Genomic DNA, 23691 nt, shown 5'->3' on the forward strand with positions numbered 1-23691 from the left:
TTTTCATTGTTCGCCTTGAACCGCCTTGAATAGAGAAACAGTAGTACCTAGTAGGAACAGTCTTGTAGACTAACCGCTGTCGGGTGTCAGGCACGGTGACGCGGGATCCGAGATGCACCTTTGTTGTATACAAGCATTGTAATCACAGGCGGACGCATAACTGATACGGCCGCTCTAGTCGCCAATTAAGCATTCGTGCCATGCGAGTAAAGGTTGGCAGTAGCAATGCGCCTGAAGTTATTTAAGGTACGCGGAAGTGATCGGCCAAAGTATAAGCAGGAAACAGAGTGTACGTGTCTCATGTTGCGTGTGATCAACGGATGACAGGTCTTAATCGATCGGAACGCCAGCCTTGGGTTCCCTCTAGAGTCTCATGCTAGCCTTTGTAGAATAGCGCACGCTTGGACGATGTGCTAGTATAATCTTATACTGCGCCGTGTGATCCCAGCCTTTTTAGGACTTGTCTACTCTTCAAGGGTGTTCCATTTAATATAATGTCCACAATATAAATATAGTCATCTCCCATCAATCTAGTCTGAATACGTCATTGTATAACGCCCGGATCGGAACATTAATCATGGCCCGCCCCGCGACGGACTTAGTGCCGTTGGATTCGCATCAAGTGAGCCTTATCGATGTCGTATTCTCCGGGGCCCAGTTGAGTTAGGCGTCGGACTACTGATCGGGTAATCCATCATCCAAGCTTAGAGGGGGATATCCCTTGCCTTGATTAATTTGTCTTCCTGATGTTGAATGCTTGATGGTCTGGGCGGTCATGTAAGGACATATTATGAATTCAGTTTCATACATAAGGGGGCAGTGTCGAATTGCAACCAAAGCTCGGAACAACACTTTCGCGGCCAATGAAAGCGGTCAGGACAACTTGTAAAGAATGTTTCATTTGGGTATCGTAACTATACTATACAAAGAAAATATTGTACAAGCAGAGCGACGTGGATGAGACGCTCGGTCAGAGGTGGTCGGCATCTAATTGCGACGGCTGCTGGCATAGTTCCATTGCCTGTCCCAATCGGCCAACTGGCTGCTCATGGACTGAGCTGAACTGCGAGATGGCTGTCCATCATGATAGAATCTCTCCGAGGCGTTGGGTGTCGATACATAGACGGTAGTTGCGTAAGAGGTATAGCCCGTCTGGCCGGTCGAAGAATTTTGTCCACCAGTGTTGGCAGAGGTGCTGTACGATGACTGGGGGTACGAGTATTGTGGGTAGCTATCACTTGTGTTAGCAAGAGACGGACCAACAGAGGCGGCGGAGAGTGGCCGACTTACTTGGAAGCAGAGCGCCTGTATTGGTTGTTGTGTCCAGACATGGTTGTAAGAGGCGGGGTCTTAGGGTTGGTTGAGATAGCGTTGGCGTAGAGTACAAGTTGGAATTGGTGGTGATTCTCTTGGATTTATGAGATTGTTGGTTGGTCTCAAGACGGCTTTGGTGACCTACCTATATCTATATAATCTTGAATCCGGATGTTGGTCTGTGGCAGGACGCGACAGCAACTGCTAAGTAGAAAAAAGAAAAAAAAGAACAACCAATTGCGAGAAACAATAATCATCCCCGGGAATAAAACAGGGACTTGGATATGAAACATCATCTTGAACTTGCGTGTGGTGTTAGGATGGGGTAGTGGAGGTTAGGAAGTTGAAAATCGAAATATCGCGGGCGCGTGTTACCCGTTGTGGTGGTGAGGCGGGTAAGAAACACGGAAAGGTGTCGGGTCAACTCTCACTTGGCGGCCTAGCAAGATCTATACAGGGTAGCCAGGGGGCATTTCCTTCCAGTCACTTGGGGACGTAAGATGTCGGTAGACCGAATGAATGAGTTTGATTTGGAGCTATGGTGAGAAAAAAACCACATCAATTGGAAAAACAACGACACGCTACTGATGGGACCCCCCGGGCTGGCACGACGGATAGGTATGCAATGTTGTCAGGAGAAGATTCGCCACTCCGGGAAATGGAACAGTTCAGAAAAACCCCGGCGAGTGCTCGAAACATGAAACATCCGTAAAGTTGCGCGCGAGCTAGCCGGTCTCGACGGTGGCAGTGAAGGTGAAATTGGGATTTGGATAGGGAGACGGACAGGCGGGGGGCTAACGGGCGGAGGAGCCAGGCCGCAGACTAACGGTAGGGCCCGACGGGAGATGTCAAGGCACAAGGGGGGCTTGGTTATAAAGTTGACAAACTGAAGCCGAACAACCGAATCAACTTTTACACCCCTATGAATTGATTGGGTAGTGTCAAGGGTTGGCTGGCTGGGCACACGAGATATTGTAAAACTAGGTACTGTGGCTTCGGTCTAGATAGTTTGCAGGACGGCAAGACGAGGCGGGGGCATGAACGCGAACACGTTGGAGAAGATGCACATGGTAGCCAGGAGGAAGAAGGGGGGAATGAACTACAGGTACAGGCACAGGTACGGAGCACAGTGGGGAGGGATCCAATGCTTTCTTCGTTAGTGCCAACGGTTATCTATAACGTGGATGTAAGCACGGCAAGGATAAGTGTGGCTGGGGTTTGTTGTGTGTTGTCCAGATGGCTGATTTGATGTTCTCGAGGCCGCCAATAACGCCAATTTACAGTGTTGTTTAGTGATGAGTTACCATCGGCATCTCACGTATGTACACCAAGTGGGCAGAGAGGGTGGCTGTGGCTGAAAGTGTAGCGTGGGGATTTTATGAATCACATACTCCATGGCATCGGTGATGTAGCATGGGTTGATTGGGTCGATTCAGAGTTTGCCGGATGAAAAGAACCTTCTTACTGCGTCGCTCCCGATTAGTCTGGTATGAGTTGAGTTGTTCCTCAAGCTTCTGGGGCTGGAGTGTTTGATGGCGAATAGCTCCAGTGAGGCCATTGAGGACTATTGTGCCACAACCGCTTTTGCTAGTTGGACAACGAAATGGAAAATGTCTGTGGCTGATGCCAACAACATGATCAAGATGTCAAAATCTCAATCAACCTCACCAAGAAGCCGAGTCTATGTGTCCGTACAGTATTTGTTCCTAAATCTCCTACCAGTGTTTGTAATTCAAGCTCAACAACAGCCTGTTACCACTCACTTGCCTAACTTCATCCCCCTCATGAGCTTACTCATCTCACTCGGTGGGTAAAGACCAGGGTAAGGATACGTACTGGGACTCTTCTCTAAAAACTTAGAAGGGAGACACACTTAGCAGCACGTCATTCCCATCTCCCGCCATACTAAAACTTTTGCACGGGGCGCATGGAGCCCATGGAATAACACTGCCACTCCCTCCGTCTACTCTGCCTGACAGGGCTGTTTTTGTGTTCTACCAGTCACTCACTTTCCCCCCCTTCAGAATGACAACCGAATGAGAGCTGCGCCCATGCCGAGTCCACCGGGCCGCAAAAAAATCGACCTTCTTCTCGTATCGTTCTGTCATTGTGCCATTTGACAGTTCGAGATGAAGTCATCGCCAGCAAACAACAAGTCTGCCCTAGCGGAACAGTCGTTTACGATTTGGTTTTGATTGCTATTGACACTGGAAACGCCGACCCCAATCATGACGAGGAAATGTCGCTGATGCCTTGAATTGTGGGCGGACAAGGATCTCAAAGAGCTTGTGCCTTGAGCTGAACACACCAAATCTCACTCATGTCACTCTACCGGCGCTTCACTCATCAACGATTTCATCGGAAGCACACTACTGATGGGACTGCTTCATGATTAGCATTTGAGTGAGGTGCTTGAGTCGTGTGAATACCCTCAACGATCGCCGGACCATTTGGGCCAGCTTCCCTCTACAGCCTCTCTACAGCGAATCTGACTATGATCCTTCGCCTTCTTGGTGCATGCGGCACAGCTACACTAGACAGACACACATCAAGTCACGAACTTGTCCTCGCTAACATTCCGCCGGGCATCGTGGCCCAAACTGGTCAAGTCTGGCTACTCCAAGGCACACAGCTGAGCCCCCCGTCCCCTTGCAATCCAGACCACCGCCATCCTTTCGCTTGGGAAACCCATTGGGCCATCCGACTCCGCCAGGCCACCTTCAAGACCTCCTCCCCCGCTAGGCTCCAAGTGCTGTGCAACTGTGACCTCCCCCCCCCAGCCGTTTTTTGGGGGCTAGTCTTATCGATGTTCCCAAGCTTCTTCCTGCGTGTGTTTCCATCCTTGCTCCGTGCCGGCTCCCGTTGCTCTAGTCTGTGCCGCCTGTCCCTCCTCTCTCGCACCACGGCGCCACGGCGGCACGCACCATCTTTCAGCTCCATTGATAGCCTGGTCATCCCCCCTCACTTCTCATCATCAAATTCCATTCGAACGCTGCTTACTGCCCGTTATGCCTCTCTCCGAGTTTTGAGTCTTTTGCTACAATTCCTTCGTCTGGCCCGTGAACAGTAGCAATTGCCACTTTTTACCCAACTAGCATATCCTCAGACTCTCACTTACACGCTCAATACCTTTCGACGTGACAAGGCTGTGGCAGGCCACGACTCTGATCGCAATGTCAGAACCACCAGCCGGTAATCGCCCTGCCGCTCAAACTGGTCGCCCATCTCTGTGGACTCAGTCGGCTGAGCGAAAGTTGGCCAGACTCTATGTCTATACCACATTACCTCTTGTCAAGATTGTCGAGGTTGTCCACAAAGCTTCTCCGGGCAACGGTGATTGTCCAGGGTGCGCCAAGCCCTTTTTCTTTGCGCCGGCGCTTATGCTGACATTGAGGACCATAGAACGGACTCTGCCAACAAGAAATTGAACGCGATTCTCGACAAAGAGCCGAGATGGCTTCATCCCCGCACCCGATCCGATATGGACCGTCGAATTGGTGCCCTCGATAGCTCTCCCACCCGCCAGACGCCGCCTGAGAATGCCTTTTCACCAAACTACGGTTTCCCTGCTTCTCCGGGCTCGAGATCACTACTGAGCGTGAACCGCGAATTCAAGGAGGAAGCCGGAAACAGCCCGACTATACACGACATTCAATCCTACACCAATTCTCGCGCATCGTCCGCCGGGTGGAACCCTGGAGCCTCCGGGCCGCTGCCGACTTTAATCACTCCCGAATACGTATCCGCCCCGCGACCCGAGGAAGTTGGAGTTCGCCGCACAGCGACGACGCTCACATTAGGGGACGTTTTATCCGAGTACTCGGCCGGTTTCATTCATCAAGTCAGCAAACTTTTGAAGCGGTACACAATGCCTAACAACTCTATGCTCGACCAATCATCTACCGACGAGGACCGCCCCGGGACAGCCGATTCGAATCCGGCTTCTTGGATTGTCGAGTACGATGCGCCACAGCGAAGCGGCGAGATGGACATCAGGCCCCTCCCCGGCGACTTTCTCACCCTTCACCACCAGTTACACAGGCAGGGCGCATGTCTACCTGGACTTCGGGAGCACGACACACGATCTTGCTACTGTCACGTCAGGGACGAACTCACCGACGAGTGCTGGGTTTCGGATATGGGCCCAGGCCCTTTTGCTCAACATGTCTTACTAGAGGGAAGACCTGTCAATGGTGACTTTGCATCTCGGGATGTCTTTGGCAACACCATCCTCCACCTCCTCGCTGCTGGAGACGCCCATCACGGCCATCTCATCAACATTCTGACTCGAGACGTATCGCCCAACCCGTCGGCGGTGAACAGCGCTCACCAAACCTTCATGCACGTACTCAACGACTCGTGGTTTTCTGGACCAGTCAACGATCTGGTCAACCTCATCAACGTGCTGAAAAGACAAAAATTCGACTTTCAAACCTGCGACGTCTACGGTCGCAACTTTTGCCACATCATCCACGCCAAAGATGCCAGAATATTGAACCAGGCGATGAAGAACAATCTCCTCGGCCTGTTCAACCCCATGGAATATTGCCGTCGCGATGCCTTTGGAAACATCCCCGAGTCCGCGACACCGGGCCACGTCCGCAGAGCCCACACTACCGCCGTGGGCCAGGAGATGTCTCCCACCTGGAACGCGCAGACCCAACGACAACTCAGTTCCCCTATAGAACAACAAGCCAGCCTCCTCAGGACCGTCAATCAAGCATTCGCAAACCCCCGCGTACAGGACTCGCAGGGCCGCAACGGGCTCCACTGTCTCGCGGACGCCATCCTCAGCACGGAAACGCTCCTCTCCAAGTTCCCCGAAGCCAGCCGCAACGACGAGCAGCAGCAGCAGCAACAACAACAGACGTCACCAGTAAGCCGCAAGCGCAAGCACAACAAACCCGTCCTCCAAAAGTCGCTGGACTCGTCCAAGGAGCGCCTCACCGCAAGGGAGACGATGGTCAGGAACCTCATCCAAGCCGGCGTCGACCCCAACCACTACGACAAGTACGGCAACACGGTGCTCATGGCCTTCGTCGCGCAGCTTCCCGAAGACGACGACTACAAGAAGCCCGTGGCGATCCTCGAGTTCCTCATCCAGGCCGGCGCCAACGTCAACGCGCGCAACCGGGCCGGCGAGACGGCGCTGCACATCGCCGTGCGCAGGGGCAAGAAGCTCGCCATGCGCACGCTGACGCAGAACGGCGCCAACGTACAGGCCCGTGACGTCGAGGGCAGAAGCGTCCTCGACGTCGCCGACCGCATGGTCGTCTCCGGCAGACACGGCATCGACCACCCGCGCTACGAGGCCTGCCACGCCTGGCTTTCCGGTCAAGGTAAAGCGGTGCAGAACCCCACGATCCAACTGGAATGGAAGTATAGGGAGTAGTGATTTTGAGTCGTAAGTTTGGGGGGGTGGGTAACATCGGGGCATACAGAAAAGTTTTGCTTTTTGGGATTCAAGGTTCATTGCTGCCATCGGTTGATGGGACTGGTGTATGGCGTCCTCAGGATTCACGGGCCGAGTTTGGGATTGAGAGCGGCGGTACGATGGCATGGATACCCGGAGTCAAGATACTCTTGTTTTCTTCTGTGAAATAACATAGTATACGTTTTTTTTTTTTTTTTTCCAAACATCAAGTTCATCAATCTCAACTTTCACTATCTTCATGATGACAATGTCTCAAGTCAATGATTTCTTGAGTCACAATATGTGAATCTGATTGCGACTGTAGTCGCGGCATATGTACGAATAAAGTAGATACAAGAAAAGACAACCATGTCCAAGCCCTGTCGAAGGTCTCTTCACGCCAATGTAAGTAGGTGTTGATGGGGTAATTGTAGAGCAGACATCACGACCGCCACAACCTAATGATAACGCTACTTAGGCGTTGGTGCTCGTGGTCTTGCCGATACCAGCGTTGGCCTTGACCTTGGCAGGGACATCAGCAACGCCAATGTGACCGATAAGAGAAGACTTGAAGCCGGCCAGCTTGGAGAGAGCGTTGGCACTGGTGGTAGACTTGACGGCGCCAGAGTTGGCAGAACGGTTCCACTCGCAGATGTAGCCGAGGGAAGAGGTGCAGCGAGCGGCATCGTCGACGGTGGTGACGTAGTAGACCTGGCCGCCCTTGGTGTAGCTGTCGGCGGTGACGGGAGTGGTGACGCTGTCGAAGTAGTTGCCCTCGAGGAGGACCCAGGTGTTTCCGTCAATGTCGAAGGCGTGGCCGCCGACGTTCTGGAAGTAGTTGTTGACGCCGTGGAAGATGTTCTCGGTGACGCCGTTGGTGGTGCCCATGTGAGGCGAGCGGCCAGAGGTGTCGTGAACCCAGTTGCCGGAGAAGGTGTAGTAGTCCTTGGCGCCGATGAGGAGGGCGGCCCAGTAGTGCTTGCCGTTGCAGCCGGCAGACCACTCGGTCTTACCGTCGAACTCGGTGTTGGAGATGGTGACCTTGCCGGCAGCACCCCAGCCAGTGACGATGAACTGGCGGCCGATCAGAGAGATCTTGCAGTGGTCGATCCAGACTCTGTCGGCACCGTCGAGGGTGATGGCATCACCACCCCAGACGTACTGGGGGTTCAGGTTCTATACTAAGTCAATATCTTGTTGTCATGTTATGGTAGGTTTTGCTCAGGATGCGTAGCCTACCGTGATGTGAACGTTTTGAATGATAACGTTGCTCTTGCCACCGCGAACGCGGAGACCCTTTCCAATAATGACACCCTTGCTGCCGACACCGACGATGCTCTTGTTGCTGTTGACATCGATGGGCGTCTTGGCGGCGTTGTCGTACTTGCAGCTGACCCAGGTGCCGCTGGCAGCGTCACAGGTGGTTTGGATCCAAGCCTGTCCCTTGGACGTGCCGCCGGGGCACTTGGTCGTTCTGTTGTCACTGCAGCATTGGCCGCTGGTCGTTCCCTCGGTGTTGCGGAAGTCCCAGGTACGGTCGATCATGATGGTTCGCGGCGTGCTGTCCGTGAGCCACTCCTTGAGCCTAGAGACGGTTAGTATCACTCCATCATAACAATAACTCCGTCGGCTTCAACATGGAGATTTCCAAGAGCTGAAACTCACTGGGCAATGCTAGAAGGATACTGGGGAGCAGCGGAGCCACCACCAGTGGTGCCGGCAGCGAAGCCGAAGGGCTTGCCCTTGACCTGGGCAGTCGCCGCGCCCGCAAACGCGGCGACAATAGAAAGAAGAGAAGCCTTCATAGTTCTCGGCCAAGAAGAAAAAGAATGACTGGGAGCTGGAACAGAAAAAGGCTAAGATGCGGAAAGGTGAAGATCACTAAAGCCAAGAGAGACCTGCAGCCCAGAACCTGGGGGAAAAGAGCAGTCTTAAAAAGAACGTCCAAGCCTCCTGGATGTCATTATCCCCCCCCCCCCCCCCCCTCGATGCCATTATGGTGGGACTGCATCATGAGGCCTCATCCTCTCCTGTCCAGACCGGCAACTCATTTTCTGAAGGCCTATGCTAATCTCACATCCCCACGTTCCTCCCATCACCGAGTCCGGAACGGTACGCGCCAAGCGGCGCTATAGGGCTGGGCCGGCACGTCTTAGGCGGCTTTAGATGGGATTGTTCGACACCAAGCAAGGGTTGGCCTTGAGTCGTTGCGAACCTGTCACCACACTTTTCCTTCACCGATGCAGTATCCGTACCGGCCCCCTGAACCTTGGGAACCCTCTGTGTGATGGGAATAATTGGATCCGACGCACCGGCGCTGCCGTCGAGTTTGCCCATTGGTAGGCGTATAACCGTACTCAGATCCCGGTATGTGTTCCCTCATCCAGCAGTTGTTAGTCGGGGAATATTCCAGACAAGGAAATGCCAAGCAGACGACTCGGCCTAAGACGTTCTAAGTGCTACACTGACGGGGGGTTGCATGCTCCGCTGGCAGCCCCAAAAGATCGATTTACAGGGGTTTCGGCAAATGAAGGGGGTGCGCAACTTTAATATTCGAAGACCCAGTTGGAGGGAAGTTTTCGATGCTTTCTCGACTTCACATGTTTTAGCGCCTCGTTTTCTTTTTTTCCGTCTCAACTTGGGTATACACTTCGTTATGGACCTGTCAAAAAGAGGTTAAGCTTGTCGAGACCCTCTCGGTGGGTTGATCGAATGCGATGCCGACAGCATGTGGAGACTCAGCTCTGGCTTACGACCGAACGCTCAACTGCCATTTAAGAAGTCCGGTGGCAATGATCCGAGCACTCAAAATGGCGAGACTTGGACTGATGAAGCGGTGATCCCCTCCAGGGGCAGAGAGAGAATTAGGCGACATGCGTTTACAGCAACGCCATAATGCGCTTACATCTGTCGAGAACATCATATTGTTCTCCGCCGATAGCCGTGGTATTGCTGTGGATGTTGTGGTGAGCTGTCTACACACCTGGAGAAGCTCTCGTCGCTAGGGAGAAGGGGTTCATCTGATTTAAGCGCATAGAGAAGCATGTGGGCTTAGTTTCGTCTGATGCCAAGGATGTGTTCAACAAGCCATGTGCATAATAAGCTTTCTCATAACCTTGTCCAAGCCTTACGGCCTAGTTACGTTTAGTATGGTCGACTTTTGCAGGACCTGAGTCAAAAACTTTAAAACAGGTCTAGACCATCGAGCACAAAATAAAAAAATACGCTCCTTGGTCTCTTGGTGTGATGCAAAAGAACGACTGTGTTCACATCTCGGTGTCAGGAAGCTCCGAACGTCCGGACTTCTCCTCCATCTCGTGGCACAGACGGATAGTTCCGCCGTTCCCCACATTCCGTTCCATGCTGACTCGGAAACCGACATGGCCTTCACACTTGGCAACTCAAAGAGGTAGAGTATCCATGACTTAGGCTTCGTATAGTTGATCTTCCAGGGTCTTCTTACGTGAAGAGTAATTATAAAGCTGCGGGGCGTAGATCTGCCAGTATTGTCGCACTCTATTCAGACCAATAACATCTGAAGCTCTTGAGTAAAAGTTTCCATTTCAGTTCAACATTGAAATGGCAAAGGTACGCGTGGCACGCTAGGGATAAAATGATTATAACTCGAGGAGAATAGTGTGTGAGGGGACTTCCAATGCACCTCCCACCATTCTTATGCCGCTTGTCCCAGTTAGGTGAATGCTACAGACCGAAGGGGGAGTCACCATGTTATTTTGCGTCACCACAAATCGGTCCAACGGATACCTGCTAGCCACAGAGTATGCCTCTGGCTACGAACATGTGTGCCGGACCACCGCGAGTTCTGGTTCCCAACGCAAGTGAGGGCCTCGGGCTCTGCATTTGCAATCAAGAGGCATGTGAAGAAACGCTAATCGGGTTACGAGAATTGTGAGGATGGGGAGTAAGCAAGCAAATCCTACTGCGAACAGTGCCATCGAGAAGTGGAAATCCGACTCGTAGGAAGTCCCAGAGCTGTCCCCCACAGTTGTTTCATGAACCATTCCAGCTCATACTCGGCAACGACAAAAGCCAGGCGCAAGAGTATGGAGTTAGCACCATGCTAGACCTAGACTTTGAGAAGTCTGTGGTTAATCCCGAGACTCACACGGTCGTGTCCACGCGCGTACGACTATACCGACAAAATGCCACTGACTCTGCGAGTAATCGAGAAGATGTTCTCATCAGGTTACGCCACTCAAGGATAGATGGTGGCGAAAAGGGCTCCCACTAACCCAAGGGCTTCAATGTAGACCTTTTACGTTCCTATCTTTCGTGGCGGTAACTGTTATATCCTTTTCGTGACACAAAGTCTTTTCCCTATTTTAAGTTTTAAATGTTTCGATATAGGCAAAGAGACCTACGCAATCAATTGAGCTCTCTTCAACAGTTGCCCGTACGCACAGTTCCACTACTTTCTATCATCATCCATTTCCTTCTAATGACTGGGACCTGGTCCGCCTTGATATATTGTCCGTCAATATCGTAGCGACAATCAACCAGCTCCTCCATCCTAGCCATTCTACTCTCAGTAGCTCTCTTACCGCCCAGGGTGAGACGGTTCAGCACTGGGCTCAGCCACTCCGCAACGTGATCATGACCGGCAGCAACTGCCTCATTGGCGGCTGTGCGTCCGGCAGCGTTCTTTCTGGCCAGAAGCACTATGGATTTCATGTACTCGGATATATACATAGGGTCAGTATCGTCTTCGAACTCGGGTGAAGTCTCGTACATGGGGAGGTATCAAAACCAGACTCGTTTGAGGGCTGGCCCCGGTTCTCAACGCAGAAGAAAGCGCGCCAAGAGGCATTAATAATGTTTAGACAGCCGGTGCGGGCTGTAATGTGGAAGGCGGTGTCTCCGACCTTGTGGATAGTGGTGTCGCCTGTGACAAGGTCGGTGACCCAGCGCATCAGGTAATGGAATCCGATGTCATCAGGCAGTCCCAAATCATGTTAGCTTGCAATAATTGACCCTGCATCTTGCTCACGGAATAGTCTAAGAAAGCTACGTGACGCCTCGGGGCCGAATCCTTCGAGGGGAGGTGAGGTAAGGTCCTTTTCCTCGTCTGAGCCATCTTCGACAGATTCAACCATGTTGCCAACTACCTTAGTTTGAACTATATGGATCACGAGAAGAGGTGCGAAAGAAGAGAAGAAGACTTGTATACGTGATAGGCATCGCAATGTTTATTTTCACTTATTACAAGGAGACTAAGCGTTGTACTGCAGAGTTTAAGGAGTGATGAATTAAGGTATCTTACCGAGATGTGGAACAGCACATAGAAGCGACGTTCAATTAGTCAGGAGATGCCTGCGAGGCCATGACCCGACAACCCAAGGTACAAACCGTGGCATTCATAGTTTCCCAACAAGACTTTAGGCACATACAGTACGCAAGACTTACAACTTCTTCGGCTTTACCATTAGGCATGCCCATGCCGGCTGATCCCTTATTGTAAATACCCAAACATCGCCTTCACTCAAAGACGGAATCTGGCCGCATGTGTTCTTTACTTATGCGAGTTACCGTCGAAAATGCTCAAGATATCTTGAGTAAATCACGGCCAGTAAACAAATCACTCTTCAAATATCCGTTCACATGGGTAAAACAATATATATCCTGCCACATATAACCAATCTCCCTTAAGCCGCAAGACATTTCTTTGTACATTGAATTACGATACAAATTCAAACCACTATGGTTTTCAAGTTACACCTGTTTAATAGGCATACAACTTCACACTCTCGTCGTCGGTCTCCCGGATCTTCTTATTGATCTTCATCAACCAAAACCTCATGGCCCAGGCGCACATGATGCTGACGGCAGCAAACCCAATCATGCTAGAGAAACCCATCATGTATTGAGGCCCGTCGGAGCTGGGCCAGAGATAGGCACAGTAGATATACGCAAGGTTCGCCGTCACGTTTACCAGCGAGTATGCAACAGCTTTCTTCTCAGGGGTCTGGGAGAGGGTGTTGCTGACCCAGCCCAGGATTACCGAGCCAACACCTGGGTTTTGGGTCAGTATCCAATATACCAGAAAACTGCTTGGGGAAAATAACTTACTGTACGCGCCTGTGGCATAGAGAAAGGTAGCGGTATAGCGTACGGCGTTGTTGGTAGTTCCGCAAGTCATCGCAAAACCGACAATGGCCAAACTCAAGCCAGCAGTGACGTGCCAAGTCCTCTCGTTAAACTTGCCACTAGACCAAGCGAATGGAATGCCCAGGAAACCGGAAACGAAGTAAGGCGGGGCGGTGAGCAAAAGAGCGGTCGTTGAACGAAAGCCCCTGTACGACATGTTGGTTTAGTCTTTGATCACAACAGTAAGGTCTTTTCATTCATGCATAGACTCACATGCTGCGAACAATGGTGGGGAAGAAATTGTTGAAAGAGCAGGCAGATATGTGCGTATTTTGCATAAGGCAAAAAAGCCAAGTCTTGGGATCTTTGCAGGCTTGCTTCAAGCCATCCCAAGTCGAGCCACGTTCCTGTTGGCCAACAGTGTCACGACGGATTCGCTCAACAGCTAGCTTGCGTTCCTCCTCAGTAAGCCAGCGGGTCTCAGAGGGGTCGTCGGGTAGAAGGAAAAAGCCAAAGATGGCGACTAGAGCGGTAACGGAACCTTCAATGATGAAGAGCCTGGGCGGTTTGGTTAGCCTGAGACTGAAATGTGGAGGACAAGGATGTCATACCATTGCCAGCCAGCAATTCCTTTGACCTTATCCATTGTGGCGAAAGTTGCGGCAGCAATCAGACCAGAGCAACCAGTGCTGACAACTTGCCCCGTATACAGGAGGGAAATCCTAGTTGCGAGTTCCTTTCGGGTATAGAAGATCGACAGAAGATAGAGCGCTCCTGGATAAAATGGCTGAGCGGGTGTTAGCATCGGCAAGGCTCTATTCCTATGCGATCCAACCTACGGCTTCGACGAAGCCAAGAAAGAAGCGACAAGCAACGAGGCCTGAGTAATTCTTGACACCAGCAGTAGCAGCTGAAATGGCAGCCCATCCAATCATGCAGATAGACATGTATATAGATGGCCTCGTACGGGTCAAAAACATATTTGAAGGAACTTGATTCTGTTAGCCATCCAACGTTGTCATCATCTATAGCGTGGCTAACCTTGCATGAGAAGGTACCCCACGAAAAGGATCGAGATCGCAGTGTTGTATTCGACGCCTTTGAGGTTCAGGTCCTCCTCAAGGGTATTAAGACGGGCTTGTGGTAGAGCATTTCGGTCGAGCTTTTCAGGGGTTAATTGTACGGTTTAAGGTTTGTGGATAGGCTCGAAGGTGAGCGTACATAGTTTAGGAAGTACATGGCCCAAAGGATCGGCTATATAATGGTTAATGCTGCATATGACTGTTTTCGATAGACTAGACTCACCATAATTCTTCTGTCAAGCTTACGGACGAGAGCAATCTCGACTGGATCAGTTTTCTCTGCCGCACCAGAATAGTCGCCTGAGGTGATAGGCTCGCCTTTGACCGACTTTTCGTCATGCTCAACTTCAAGTGGGCCGCCAGGTTTTTGATTCTCAACTGTCGACATTTTGACACAACTTGGGAGGTGGACGGGCGAGCTCATTATCAACTAAAGATAATGAAAGGGTAGAGAAGCGTCTCTCAGTCCTCAGCAGAAAGAACAACGTACAGCTCACAGAAGAACCCGGTCTGGACGCGGCCGGAGTCTACCTGCTATATATCCTTAAAATATGCAACCCCGGCTTTGCGGGGATGGTACGACCCAACCCCAGAAATTCCGCTTCCCCGCAACGAGTTTATTCTTCATTCATAGCAGATCCGGGTCTGACGATACGGAGCCAAGAACTTCGCCGAACCTTGGCCCGTGCTACGCCGTTACGCCGATACCCCGCTACTCCGTGTTTGGTTGGCCATCTTGCTTATCCCGCCGTCCAGCCCCATAGTCGCGTTATCCCGTTCCCCACCGGGGTTTTCGGTGTAAGAGTGAACGTAAAAGAGGATTTCATCCATGAAAACAAATAAAACCCATGCATTGGAAAATTGAATATTATCAAAATCCTAGTGAATCGCGTGTTTTCGAGACCGATCATTTGTGTACCCTTCTGCTTCTAAAAGCTTACTGCCACAGCGGCGAAAACTAGTCATGTCTGCCGCCACTGTTTTCGACTCGACGCTCTTCGGTAACATTTTCGGTACCGAGGAGGTTCGTCAGACCTTCTCTGAGCGGTCATACGTCGCCAACCTAATCAAAGCTGAATGCGCTCTCGCCGAGGCAGAAGAGGTTGAGAAAATTGTGCCCGTCGGCACTGCTGCCATTCTCAGGGAGCACTGCAATGTCTCCAAGATTGACTGGCAGCTTCTTGCAGCCCGAACTGAGATTGTTGGATACCCAGTTCTGCCACTAGTCGAGCAGATGTCGAAATGGGTACCTGAGGAGACCTGTAAGTTCACACAGCTTCATATTGCATTGCCGTGAACATGCTAATCCGTGGCTTACGCAGCCGGGTATATCCATTGGGGTGCTACTACACAGGACATCATGGACCTTGCGTCTGTTCTACAAATGAAGGACGGTCTTGAAATCGTTGAAGGTCTCCTTCACAAAGTTGCTTCTACTCTTGAAAAACTGTCTGCCGCCTACAGAGATGTACCCATGGCTGGAAGAACACACTTGCAGCACGCACTTCCCATTACCTTCGGTTACAAGTGTGCCGTATGGTTGTCTGGCTTCCGCCGACATGCCAAACGTCTCCAACAAATCAAGGAGAGTTGCTTGCTCGTGCAGTTTGGCGGCGCCGCAGGAACTTTGGCGTCGCTGGGGACGTCGGATAGTGGCATCCGTGTCCGTAAGCGTCTTGCAACAATTCTCGGCCTTGAGGATCCAGTTATTACTTGGCATGTAGCGCGCGATACTGTTGCGGAAATCATAAACTATCTTGCCTTGGTCGGTGGAAGCTTGGGCAAGATTGCTCTGGACTTGATTATCATGTCGTCCAATGAACTGAACGAGGTGCGTTGCATTCTAAGGAAAAACGTGATCAATGATGTGCTAAATTTTGCTTTAGGTTGCCGAACCTTACGTTCCTCATCGTGGAGCCTCTTCTACGATGCCCCAGAAGCGTAACCCCATCTCTAGCGAGGTCATCCTTGCGCAATCCAAGATTCTTCGAGCCCAAGCCAGTCTAGTACTGGATGGTATGGTCTCTGACTTCGAGAGAGCATCTGGCCCCTGGCATCTTGAGTGGGCTGCGATCCCCACCGCTTTCATTTCCATTGTCGGGTCTCTTTATCAAGCCGAGTTCGCTCTCTCTGGTCTACAAGTAAACAAAGACACCATGTTGGCAAATCTTAAGTCCACTAAAGGGTTGATCGTTGCCGAGGCTGTGATGATGGAGCTGGCCAAGTATACTGGTCGACAAGAAGCCCACGAGATTGTATACAAAGCATGCGTTCAAGCGCATGAGGAAAGCATCTCGCTCCAAGACGCTCTGGAGAAATCAAACCAGGTCACAACTCACCTAGCATCAACGGAGCTTTCTAAGCTATGCGATCCTACCAAGTACTTGGGATGTTGCCAACTGATGGTGGATGAGTTGTTGGAACAAAAGACGATCGACACAAAGGCGAACAAAAGCACTGCAAATGGCATCGGAACCGTGGACGGAAACTCTGTTGTAAATGGTATTTCAAGTAGTTAGGTTGATTGACCGGGGTGGTGGAAACCAGTGCGGTAGATTTGTGTTTCGTATGATACGATGCTTGACAGACAATGACTGGCACGAATGACTGGAGTTTGCGTTTTGTTTCTTCACGGGCTCTTTAAAGGCGATTTCTTGCTCAATGAAAGCCCCTTATATATGCCTGACTGATTCTGATTGTATACCACAATACTGTGCGGCTTGAAACCGGTGAACCGCTGCATTCGTTTCTCAAATGCGTTGATCAGTGCCTGAGACAATCAGGATTAGCCTCAGCACCACATGCTTACCGCTTTAAAACAACTGAGAGCTTAGATAATGCTTTTACCTTAGATGATGTCACTGTACCCCCAAATGACTGTTCAACTTCTTTAAGGCACTGGATGCAAGTACCGAGTTTCACTTGATGATAGCTTATCCAAGTTGGATACGAGACAAATTGATGCCATGAATTTCATGACTCTCAGCGAGAAATCCGAATATTCCATTCAAATTATGAACAAGTTTGTTACAGAAATTGGTTGACTCTTTGTCCATTGATATCTCCAGGCCAGAACAAAGCTAACAGGTGGAAGATATCGGATAAGAAGTTGTGTTATGCATCTATACGAGTCAAGCAGCAACGCTAAGTTTTGGTGGGCGCTGCCGAGCCTGCACCTGGCTTGACCTCATCTCCACAACATCCCATCGTCACCAATAACTCCTGCTCATGCTACTACTGTTCCGTCTTCCCGCCGGAAACCGAGTTAATAATTCTAGATTTTTTTTTTAAAGGATTGATGATGCCGAAAAACCGGTAGCATGAGCGGACAGGGAAATCCCATTGGAGGGCAGCTTGGACAAGTCTGGTTTGATCTCACCACCCGGAAAAACTGGCCTCGGTGCTAACTTCTGTTGCAGCGATCGCTGTCGACGGTATGTTATGCATTTCTAACGCCTAATTTCATTTAACTTTGGCGCAGGTCCCACAACTAGTTTCTGATTCAACATGGCTAAACTGGTGCAGAAGGAAAATTCGATGTTACGGTGATGGAGAGAAGGTACAGTCAGGTGCTCAAGTCACTTTCGTTGGCAGCCGGGCTGATTATGATTGATATCAAGTGTACTCCCTGTGCTGTCGGGGGTGTAGCTTGTATAGTGTCGACCAAGTTGAAACGAAATCGAAAGAGGAAAAGGTTGGCTTCGACTTCATTTTAGGAATTCATCGCTAACCACTTCTAAGCTACTATGAGAATGAGGTTATTGATGAACCGCGAAGTGGTTCGGCCTCCACGAGAACCCCGGAAATGCTGGATAGCACAGTCAACTTATCAGTGACGTCCCGGGATCCTGTACCACCACAAGTTGTATCGGGGCAACTAACGGGAAATCTGTCCCAAGCCACTGGCACCGATGGGCCTCTTTCAACGTGGCCAAGCCGCGCAGATATTGCGTCAACTGCAAAGAAACGATTTGGCCCGGAACCTGTGATAGGTCACATGGGCCGACTAGTCTCGAACGATGACCAGATCGCTATGTTCGCAGGGTCGTCAACAGGCGTACATTTCATCTCCCAGGCCGAGCAACAGCTACAGATGCTCCGTATACACAACGACACATTCCCAAGCAGTGTGTACAGCCTGTATCTGCACAACCTTTGGGGCAATCCGCCAAAAGAATTCACGTCGCAACTAATCGCCGGTATGATTAGAGAGCTACCCCTGAACACGGCCGAAATTCTTGAAGCCACCATCGATCGCTGGACACCAATTTACCCTATTGTGCATAAGAACTCCACCCTTGAAGCTTTTCAAAGACTCCGAGATGACCCTGAGCGTGGTGATCTGAGCATTATGCACCAAGTCTTGGGTCTCCTTGCTTTGGGCAGTCTAGGTCTTGCAGGCACATGCACTCAAAATCATCAGCACTTCCTATGTCTTTCAGAGAAGTACTATGCGATGTCTGCAACCCTGACCGATAAGCTCCACGACCGCCCATGCTTAAAGACTCTACAGGGGCTGGAGATTTCACAGATTTACTTGCAATTATCATCACGATACTCGGCTGCGTCGCAGTTGGGAGGAATGGCAACCAGGATGGCACAGAATCTGGGGCTGCACCGCCATTCACAGCGATTCAAGTTTGATCCTTTGGAGACAGAGTTGAGACGGCGCGTATGGTGGTGCCAGTATTCTCTTGATGCGTTAGTAGTCTTTTTGGCAAGTCTCGACTTCTACTAACCATCTCTCACAGTTTCTCCAGTGCATATCATGGGATGCCACGGCTTATTCGAGACCAAGACGTTGATACCGATTTACCGTCACGGGTGGATCATGATCAGGTCTCACGTGAAAGCGTGGCATTTCCTCTACCGGGTGAACGGTCCCAAGTAGATACCGCACTCTGTATGTTTAAGCTAGCTGTCATCGTCGGAGAAGCCCTAGAGAAGCTCTACACAACGACAAGGAGACGCGGTGGTGTAGCCAAGATTAACCAACTGCAAGCCGAGCTGACAATGTGGGAACGCATGTTACCGACTGATCAAGCGGCCGGCCATGAAGATGATGGATCAGATCTGCCTCTGCTACCCAACCCCGACTTATTCGAAGTTGCATTTCTCCGCGCCGCATTCTGCAATGCGATAGTCTATGTCCATCGACCAGCTCTAGCTTTCACAACCGCTGATCCCCAGTTCTCAATCTCTCTCATGGCCTGTGGGCGTGCATCTGCGGAGCTGATTCGGCTGTCTGCGATCAATATAGAAGATTCGGCACCTGATGAGATCCATCGAAGATTAGACGCCATGACCATCGCTCACTTATATCCGAATGGCATGCACATGCTTTGGCAAGCAGGTCTCACCATTCTATTCGCAAGATGGAAAGGCCAGCCGATTGGGGCTGACAACGAAGACGAGGGTCTGGTTAAAACCTGCTCGGCAACGCTGCAGTATCTAAAGTCCGATGACACCAACGGATTCATCTCTCAATGCGCTGATGTTCTCGACATGCTGCGAACAAAGACTTTCTCCTCCAAAGAAGCCTCACCACTAGTAATTGATCAGCTGCAATGGAACGTTTGGGACTGGCCAATGGCGTCGGCACTAGAGCTGGCGAATACCCTCGACGCCATGCCGTTGGACCTTCAGTTTGAGCCAGGGATAGGGCTCTAGAATATCCCAGCACAAACCGTCCCCTTTGATTCCTGCTTGGTACAACAAAAGCCACTCATACCTCAAATAGTTAAAGGTGGCGCCTAGGCTTCAGCCACTCTCCCAGAAGCACTGTGGGTTATCGGTGTTTGGCCTTAAACGGATTAGTCGCATCTCTTTTGACAACATTCAGCCCTTGCATTGGACCCGAGCTTGTTCAGCCTCATAGAGCTGCATTTATTATGATGAGAGATAGCACAGATTATTACATTTATTTGAATTCTTGGTGCCCGAGGGGTTTCCCCCCCTTCCCCTTTCCACTTGCTAAACAAGGCGTCTTCTTCGTTAACTTCGACTGAGTCCCCCACCCCTTTCGTTCTCTCGGAATCTCGCCGACCTTGCAATCAATTGTTTAGAGAACTGAAGTTTTCTCATCGGCAAGAGCAATAAAAAAACGTTTATAATGGCTCCGCCGAAAAGCCCCGAAAGACCAACTCCCCGTTCTTTGGTCGCAGTCGGGTTTCTTCTACTGTACCCCTTCGCTTCAGCCGCCACTACTACGGGCGCCCTTGCGAGGGTCAGTATTTACTCCGAACTCGCCTACTCAACAGCGAGAGCTTGCGCCGCCGGCTGTCTCGTTTATAATGGCCAATACCCCTGCGGCCTCGTCGGATACCAGGACCTCGGCGTTGCTTTGCAGTGCGGTTGCGCGTCGATCAACGGTTGTTACTGCAATACAGCCTTGGCAAGCTCCGCAACTTCCTACATCTCTTCCTGCGTCAGCAAAGGATGTAGCAGGGTCGACAACTGGTCAGTGGACATGAGCAGTATGCTTAATCTGTACGACTCATATTGCGCGACCGCGAATGGCGGAGTGGCCGACGCACCTGCTACCACGACGGGCGCAGGCTCTTCACCCACGACAGCGGGCGGCGCGAAGGGGCAGAGCAACGGACAAGCGACGCGAACCCCTGCTCCTGGATCGAGCGGTACGTCATCTGCCGACGCCCAACAATCTTCTGCCGCGCCAGATAATGGTGGCCTGAGTCGCTCGGACATCGTTGCTCTTGCTGCAAGTTTGGGAGTCGGGATCCCTAGCCTGCTCATCGCTGGCTTGACCCTCTACTTCCAGATGAAGAAGAAACGCAGAAATGCCGCTGCCGGGGAGAACGAGGCTTCGTCGATGCAGAGCATGGTCCATGTGGCTCCGCCTCCAAACCCATATGGTGTATCGGTGTACGAAAGCAGTCCATCACCTGCACCACATGCATGGCGATAAACGAGTAGGAGTGCGGAAAATTTGAGTCAAATAATGTGTTGCGCTCAGGGTTGAAAGTGGCTACGATGGGAGTCTGGATGGAGGCCACGCACGCCGAGTTATTTGTTTGAGGCGTTTCTTTTCTTCTTCTTTGAAAGCTGGTAAGGCAGGCATGATGTATCTGTTTGCTGGGAGGATGTTATATGTGTTGTCTCCTTTTCGATTTAGACCGTTCTAATGAAGGTGTAAGTCGCTTTCAACCAATAGAATAGCGCTCGAACATCATAGCAAGGTGGTATAAATGAAGCCTGGGTGCAAACTCAACAAGGGTGACGCTTAATAAGTCAACAGGGGTGATACATACCAGTCTGTTTCCTGGGATCCCTGGGCTTTGCCTGTTGTCTCGATAGCCTTGGGAAGACTGCAGTCCTCACTTAAGCGGCTCAGGCAGTCAATAGCAAACTGCCGTGCATCAGGGGGCGTCAAGGAGACCTCTGAAATGACTGACAGGGGCCAGATTAGACATCTTGCTGTGACCGAAAAGCGCTGCTCAGAGGGCTCAATGTATTCGCCACAGCTAGCCAGTACTTCAATGATTAGTGTCGACATATTTCTCGATGTTGATATCTGGAGTTCCTCGTAGTCGGTGTCGTCATCAAGGTCAGGACCCTGGTTTAATACGAGAGAAGATTGATTCCATATTAAATCGTTGAGAAACATTCGAACAATCCGTAGTCCGTTCCAGTATCGAACAGCCTCCAGTGAGGGGTACCGGAGTGATATGCCCTTGTACGTCATTGGAGAGCTTTCTTCTGGAAGTCTCGCAGTGAACTTCCAACCCTCGGGAACGCTTTGGCCTAGCCTAACTGTGTCGGCATCTAAGTCCAGTGCTTCCATCACCAGCTCTCGTTTGTATTGGTCGTTGGCCTGTGCTACCCTAGCCCTCAGACTCGCAACTCGATCGATAATCGGGGCCACCTGTAAAATAGGGTCTCCTAGGTCCAAGTAAGGTCTTGCCTGCTCGTAGAGTTTGAGGAACCGGGCCGGAACAGGTGTCTTGGTGTGCGCACAGCTAGTACGGATATTGCCACTCGCGTGGACAAACAGCTTACGGCCAAGAGGTGTTTGCAGCTGCTGGGTCCCACGTAGGCGGAGAAGCTCCACGGCCCCAATAGTGTGAGCGTTCCAACTCTCAATAGACTGCCGACCTGTGAAGACCATGGCTTCAAACAGACCCAGCAAAAGGACAGCGGCTAGAGTTGAGTCCCTTACGGCAAGTTCTGCAGAGCTGAGAGCCTGATTAGTCTGATATAAGGCCATGGCATAGTGAGTCCGAGCCTGCTTCATGAGTTTCGCATCTGATAACTTCAGCGAGAGACCAGCGAAGGACGTGGCTGATAGTGCCGCTGACATGGCGTTGTTCTCGTTTAGCCCATGTGGACAAAGTTGAGGTAGGTAGTCGAATGGAGACGAGGAGATATAGTCAGCCATGAAATACGTGCGGGCCAGGCCCTCAATAGACTGGGAAACGTTTCGATATCGAACCATAGCAACGTCCGGGGGTGGCTCGGCGGAAGATCTAAAAGAGGTAATGGCTCCCATCAATCTACCAGTATTCTGATGAGCGACTGGCACCGCTTTCGTTCTTACTGCCAACGTCGAAGCGACTGTCTGGTTCTGCATAGTAGATTGTGCGTCTGCCGGTGTCTGCAGCCTTGCCTTGACCGGCAAGCGCCTCCTCGGCTTCCGATTCTGGACTTTGAAGGCCGCATTGGCGGTCTCGTCCCTAAAGTAGAAGTCCGAAAGATCCCTGTAACCAGGGCATTTGATGTCTTTGCGGGAGCATTGGGTGCATCCGGGCTGCAGGCGGTCGCACTGCGGAACACGAACCCGAAAAGAAGAAAGTCAGCCTTGGCTTTCGCATCTCGGTTGAATAGATAGGCAACCTGCACTGCGAGAGTGGTACGGTGACGCGCCGTAGGGCTGACCGGTTGAGGTCTGACATACGAGCGGGCCAGTAGGGAAAAGGGGGGGTTCTGGAAGGGGGATGAACACAAACCCTTAGTCTTCCCTTTCGACAGGGGTAGCACGCGTCTGACGGCCGGCCGGAGAATACCATGATTGAGATTTTGGATCGAGATAACGCGGTTGTTGGATATCTAATCGTGGGGAACTCTGGTCCGCCTCGAAAATCCCTCACTGTTGGAGGCTCTTTTGACTCAGTGTGGGAACTGGAGACATGTTGAGGCAGACCAAGGCGATGCGTCAACCCTTTCCCGTTGGGGGCTGTGTTTTGGGGGCCGTTTACTCCCCCAAAGCTACGGGAAAACCGGCATTGAATGCCCCCTTTCACAAGTTGGGTCCCATGTCGAGAATATCCCCTCATTTGGCTTAGCCTAGGTTTTATCAGCAGTTTTTCATCACGTGTATTTTACCCAAGACCCACGTGCATAACTCCATAATTAAGTCCTGTAATCAAGTTTTGGACGAATGAATTCGATCATACGGAGCCCGCGGAAACTTTCAGGTGGATGTTTAAAGGCCCCTGGGATTCGGCTAAAGTTTTGACTGAGCCATGCGGGTAGAATTGCAATGGACTCTTTGTGAAAGCGATGTCTAGGGCTGGTTTCTGCTGCATTTCAGTCTCTAGCGACATCTGCCTATCAGCCAATTAGCTCTCTTTCGTTAGAGTCAAGTCTCAACTACCAACGACCAACGCGATTAGATCATCCCGGTTAGGGTCATCTTTTTAGTCAACTGCAATGATCAAGGATAGAGAGAGAATTGAGACTTTTCTTATCCAAACGGTTTGCACTTACGTCCATCTTACTTTTATCTCTCTACAACTGCAGCTTTTCTGATCACTTTGC

At 51.0% G+C, this 23691-nt stretch overlaps 9 protein-coding genes across 9 annotated transcripts; 4 read left to right on the forward strand and 5 right to left on the reverse strand.

The window, feature by feature from the left end:
* Nucleotides 1-987: 987 nt before the first annotated feature.
* On the reverse strand, nucleotides 988-1331 carry CTRU02_203019 (uncharacterized protein; the record flags this gene model as incomplete). Its single annotated transcript, XM_036731396.1, has 2 exons — nucleotides 988-1231; nucleotides 1291-1331. The coding sequence occupies 2 exons, from the start codon at nucleotides 1329-1331 to the stop codon at nucleotides 988-990; spliced, it is 285 nt and encodes a 94-aa protein (XP_036576831.1).
* Nucleotides 1332-4487: 3156 nt separating this feature from the next.
* Nucleotides 4488-6706, forward strand: CTRU02_203021 (ankyrin repeat protein; the record flags this gene model as incomplete). The annotated part of the gene is made up of 2 exons (XM_036731395.1): nucleotides 4488-4660; nucleotides 4717-6706. The coding sequence occupies 2 exons, from the start codon at nucleotides 4488-4490 to the stop codon at nucleotides 6704-6706; spliced, it is 2163 nt and encodes a 720-aa protein (XP_036576830.1).
* A 495-nt stretch (nucleotides 6707-7201) lies between these two features.
* CTRU02_203020 (pectin lyase) lies at nucleotides 7202-8532 on the reverse strand (the record flags this gene model as incomplete). Its single annotated transcript, XM_036731394.1, has 3 exons — nucleotides 7202-7903; nucleotides 7967-8312; nucleotides 8393-8532. 3 exons carry the CDS (start codon nucleotides 8530-8532, stop codon nucleotides 7202-7204), a joined length of 1188 nt encoding a protein of 395 aa, XP_036576829.1.
* A 2596-nt stretch (nucleotides 8533-11128) lies between these two features.
* On the reverse strand, nucleotides 11129-11841 carry CTRU02_203022 (uncharacterized protein; the record flags this gene model as incomplete). Its single annotated transcript, XM_036731393.1, has 3 exons — nucleotides 11129-11406; nucleotides 11478-11630; nucleotides 11736-11841. The coding sequence occupies 3 exons, from the start codon at nucleotides 11839-11841 to the stop codon at nucleotides 11129-11131; spliced, it is 537 nt and encodes a 178-aa protein (XP_036576828.1).
* A 626-nt stretch (nucleotides 11842-12467) lies between these two features.
* CTRU02_203023 (major facilitator superfamily transporter) lies at nucleotides 12468-14302 on the reverse strand (the record flags this gene model as incomplete). Its single annotated transcript, XM_070204128.1, has 8 exons — nucleotides 12468-12757; nucleotides 12815-13038; nucleotides 13106-13390; nucleotides 13444-13619; nucleotides 13672-13823; nucleotides 13874-13994; nucleotides 14054-14086; nucleotides 14138-14302. 8 exons carry the CDS (start codon nucleotides 14300-14302, stop codon nucleotides 12468-12470), a joined length of 1446 nt encoding a protein of 481 aa, XP_070061891.1.
* A 576-nt stretch (nucleotides 14303-14878) lies between these two features.
* Nucleotides 14879-16433, forward strand: CTRU02_203024 (3-carboxy-cis,cis-muconate cycloisomerase; the record flags this gene model as incomplete). The annotated part of the gene is made up of 3 exons (XM_036731391.1): nucleotides 14879-15176; nucleotides 15237-15745; nucleotides 15801-16433. 3 exons carry the CDS (start codon nucleotides 14879-14881, stop codon nucleotides 16431-16433), a joined length of 1440 nt encoding a protein of 479 aa, XP_036576826.1.
* A 1478-nt stretch (nucleotides 16434-17911) lies between these two features.
* Nucleotides 17912-19584, forward strand: CTRU02_203025 (3-carboxy-muconate cycloisomerase; the record flags this gene model as incomplete). The annotated part of the gene is made up of 2 exons (XM_036731390.2): nucleotides 17912-18615; nucleotides 18666-19584. The coding sequence occupies 2 exons, from the start codon at nucleotides 17912-17914 to the stop codon at nucleotides 19582-19584; spliced, it is 1623 nt and encodes a 540-aa protein (XP_036576825.2).
* Nucleotides 19585-20026: 442 nt separating this feature from the next.
* Nucleotides 20027-20842, forward strand: CTRU02_203026 (uncharacterized protein; the record flags this gene model as incomplete). Its single annotated transcript, XM_036731389.1, has 1 exon — nucleotides 20027-20842. One exon carries the CDS (start codon nucleotides 20027-20029, stop codon nucleotides 20840-20842), a length of 816 nt encoding a protein of 271 aa, XP_036576824.1.
* A 315-nt stretch (nucleotides 20843-21157) lies between these two features.
* On the reverse strand, nucleotides 21158-23207 carry CTRU02_203027 (C6 zinc finger transcription factor; the record flags this gene model as incomplete). The annotated part of the gene is made up of 2 exons (XM_036731388.1): nucleotides 21158-22696; nucleotides 22881-23207. 2 exons carry the CDS (start codon nucleotides 23205-23207, stop codon nucleotides 21158-21160), a joined length of 1866 nt encoding a protein of 621 aa, XP_036576823.1.
* Between the last annotated feature and the right edge of the window lie 484 nt (nucleotides 23208-23691).

The sequence above is a fragment of the Colletotrichum truncatum genome (genome assembly GCF_014235925.2).
Source record: "Colletotrichum truncatum strain CMES1059 chromosome Unknown Contig_0002, whole genome shotgun sequence".
NCBI classification, from domain to species: domain Eukaryota; kingdom Fungi; phylum Ascomycota; class Sordariomycetes; order Glomerellales; family Glomerellaceae; genus Colletotrichum; species Colletotrichum truncatum.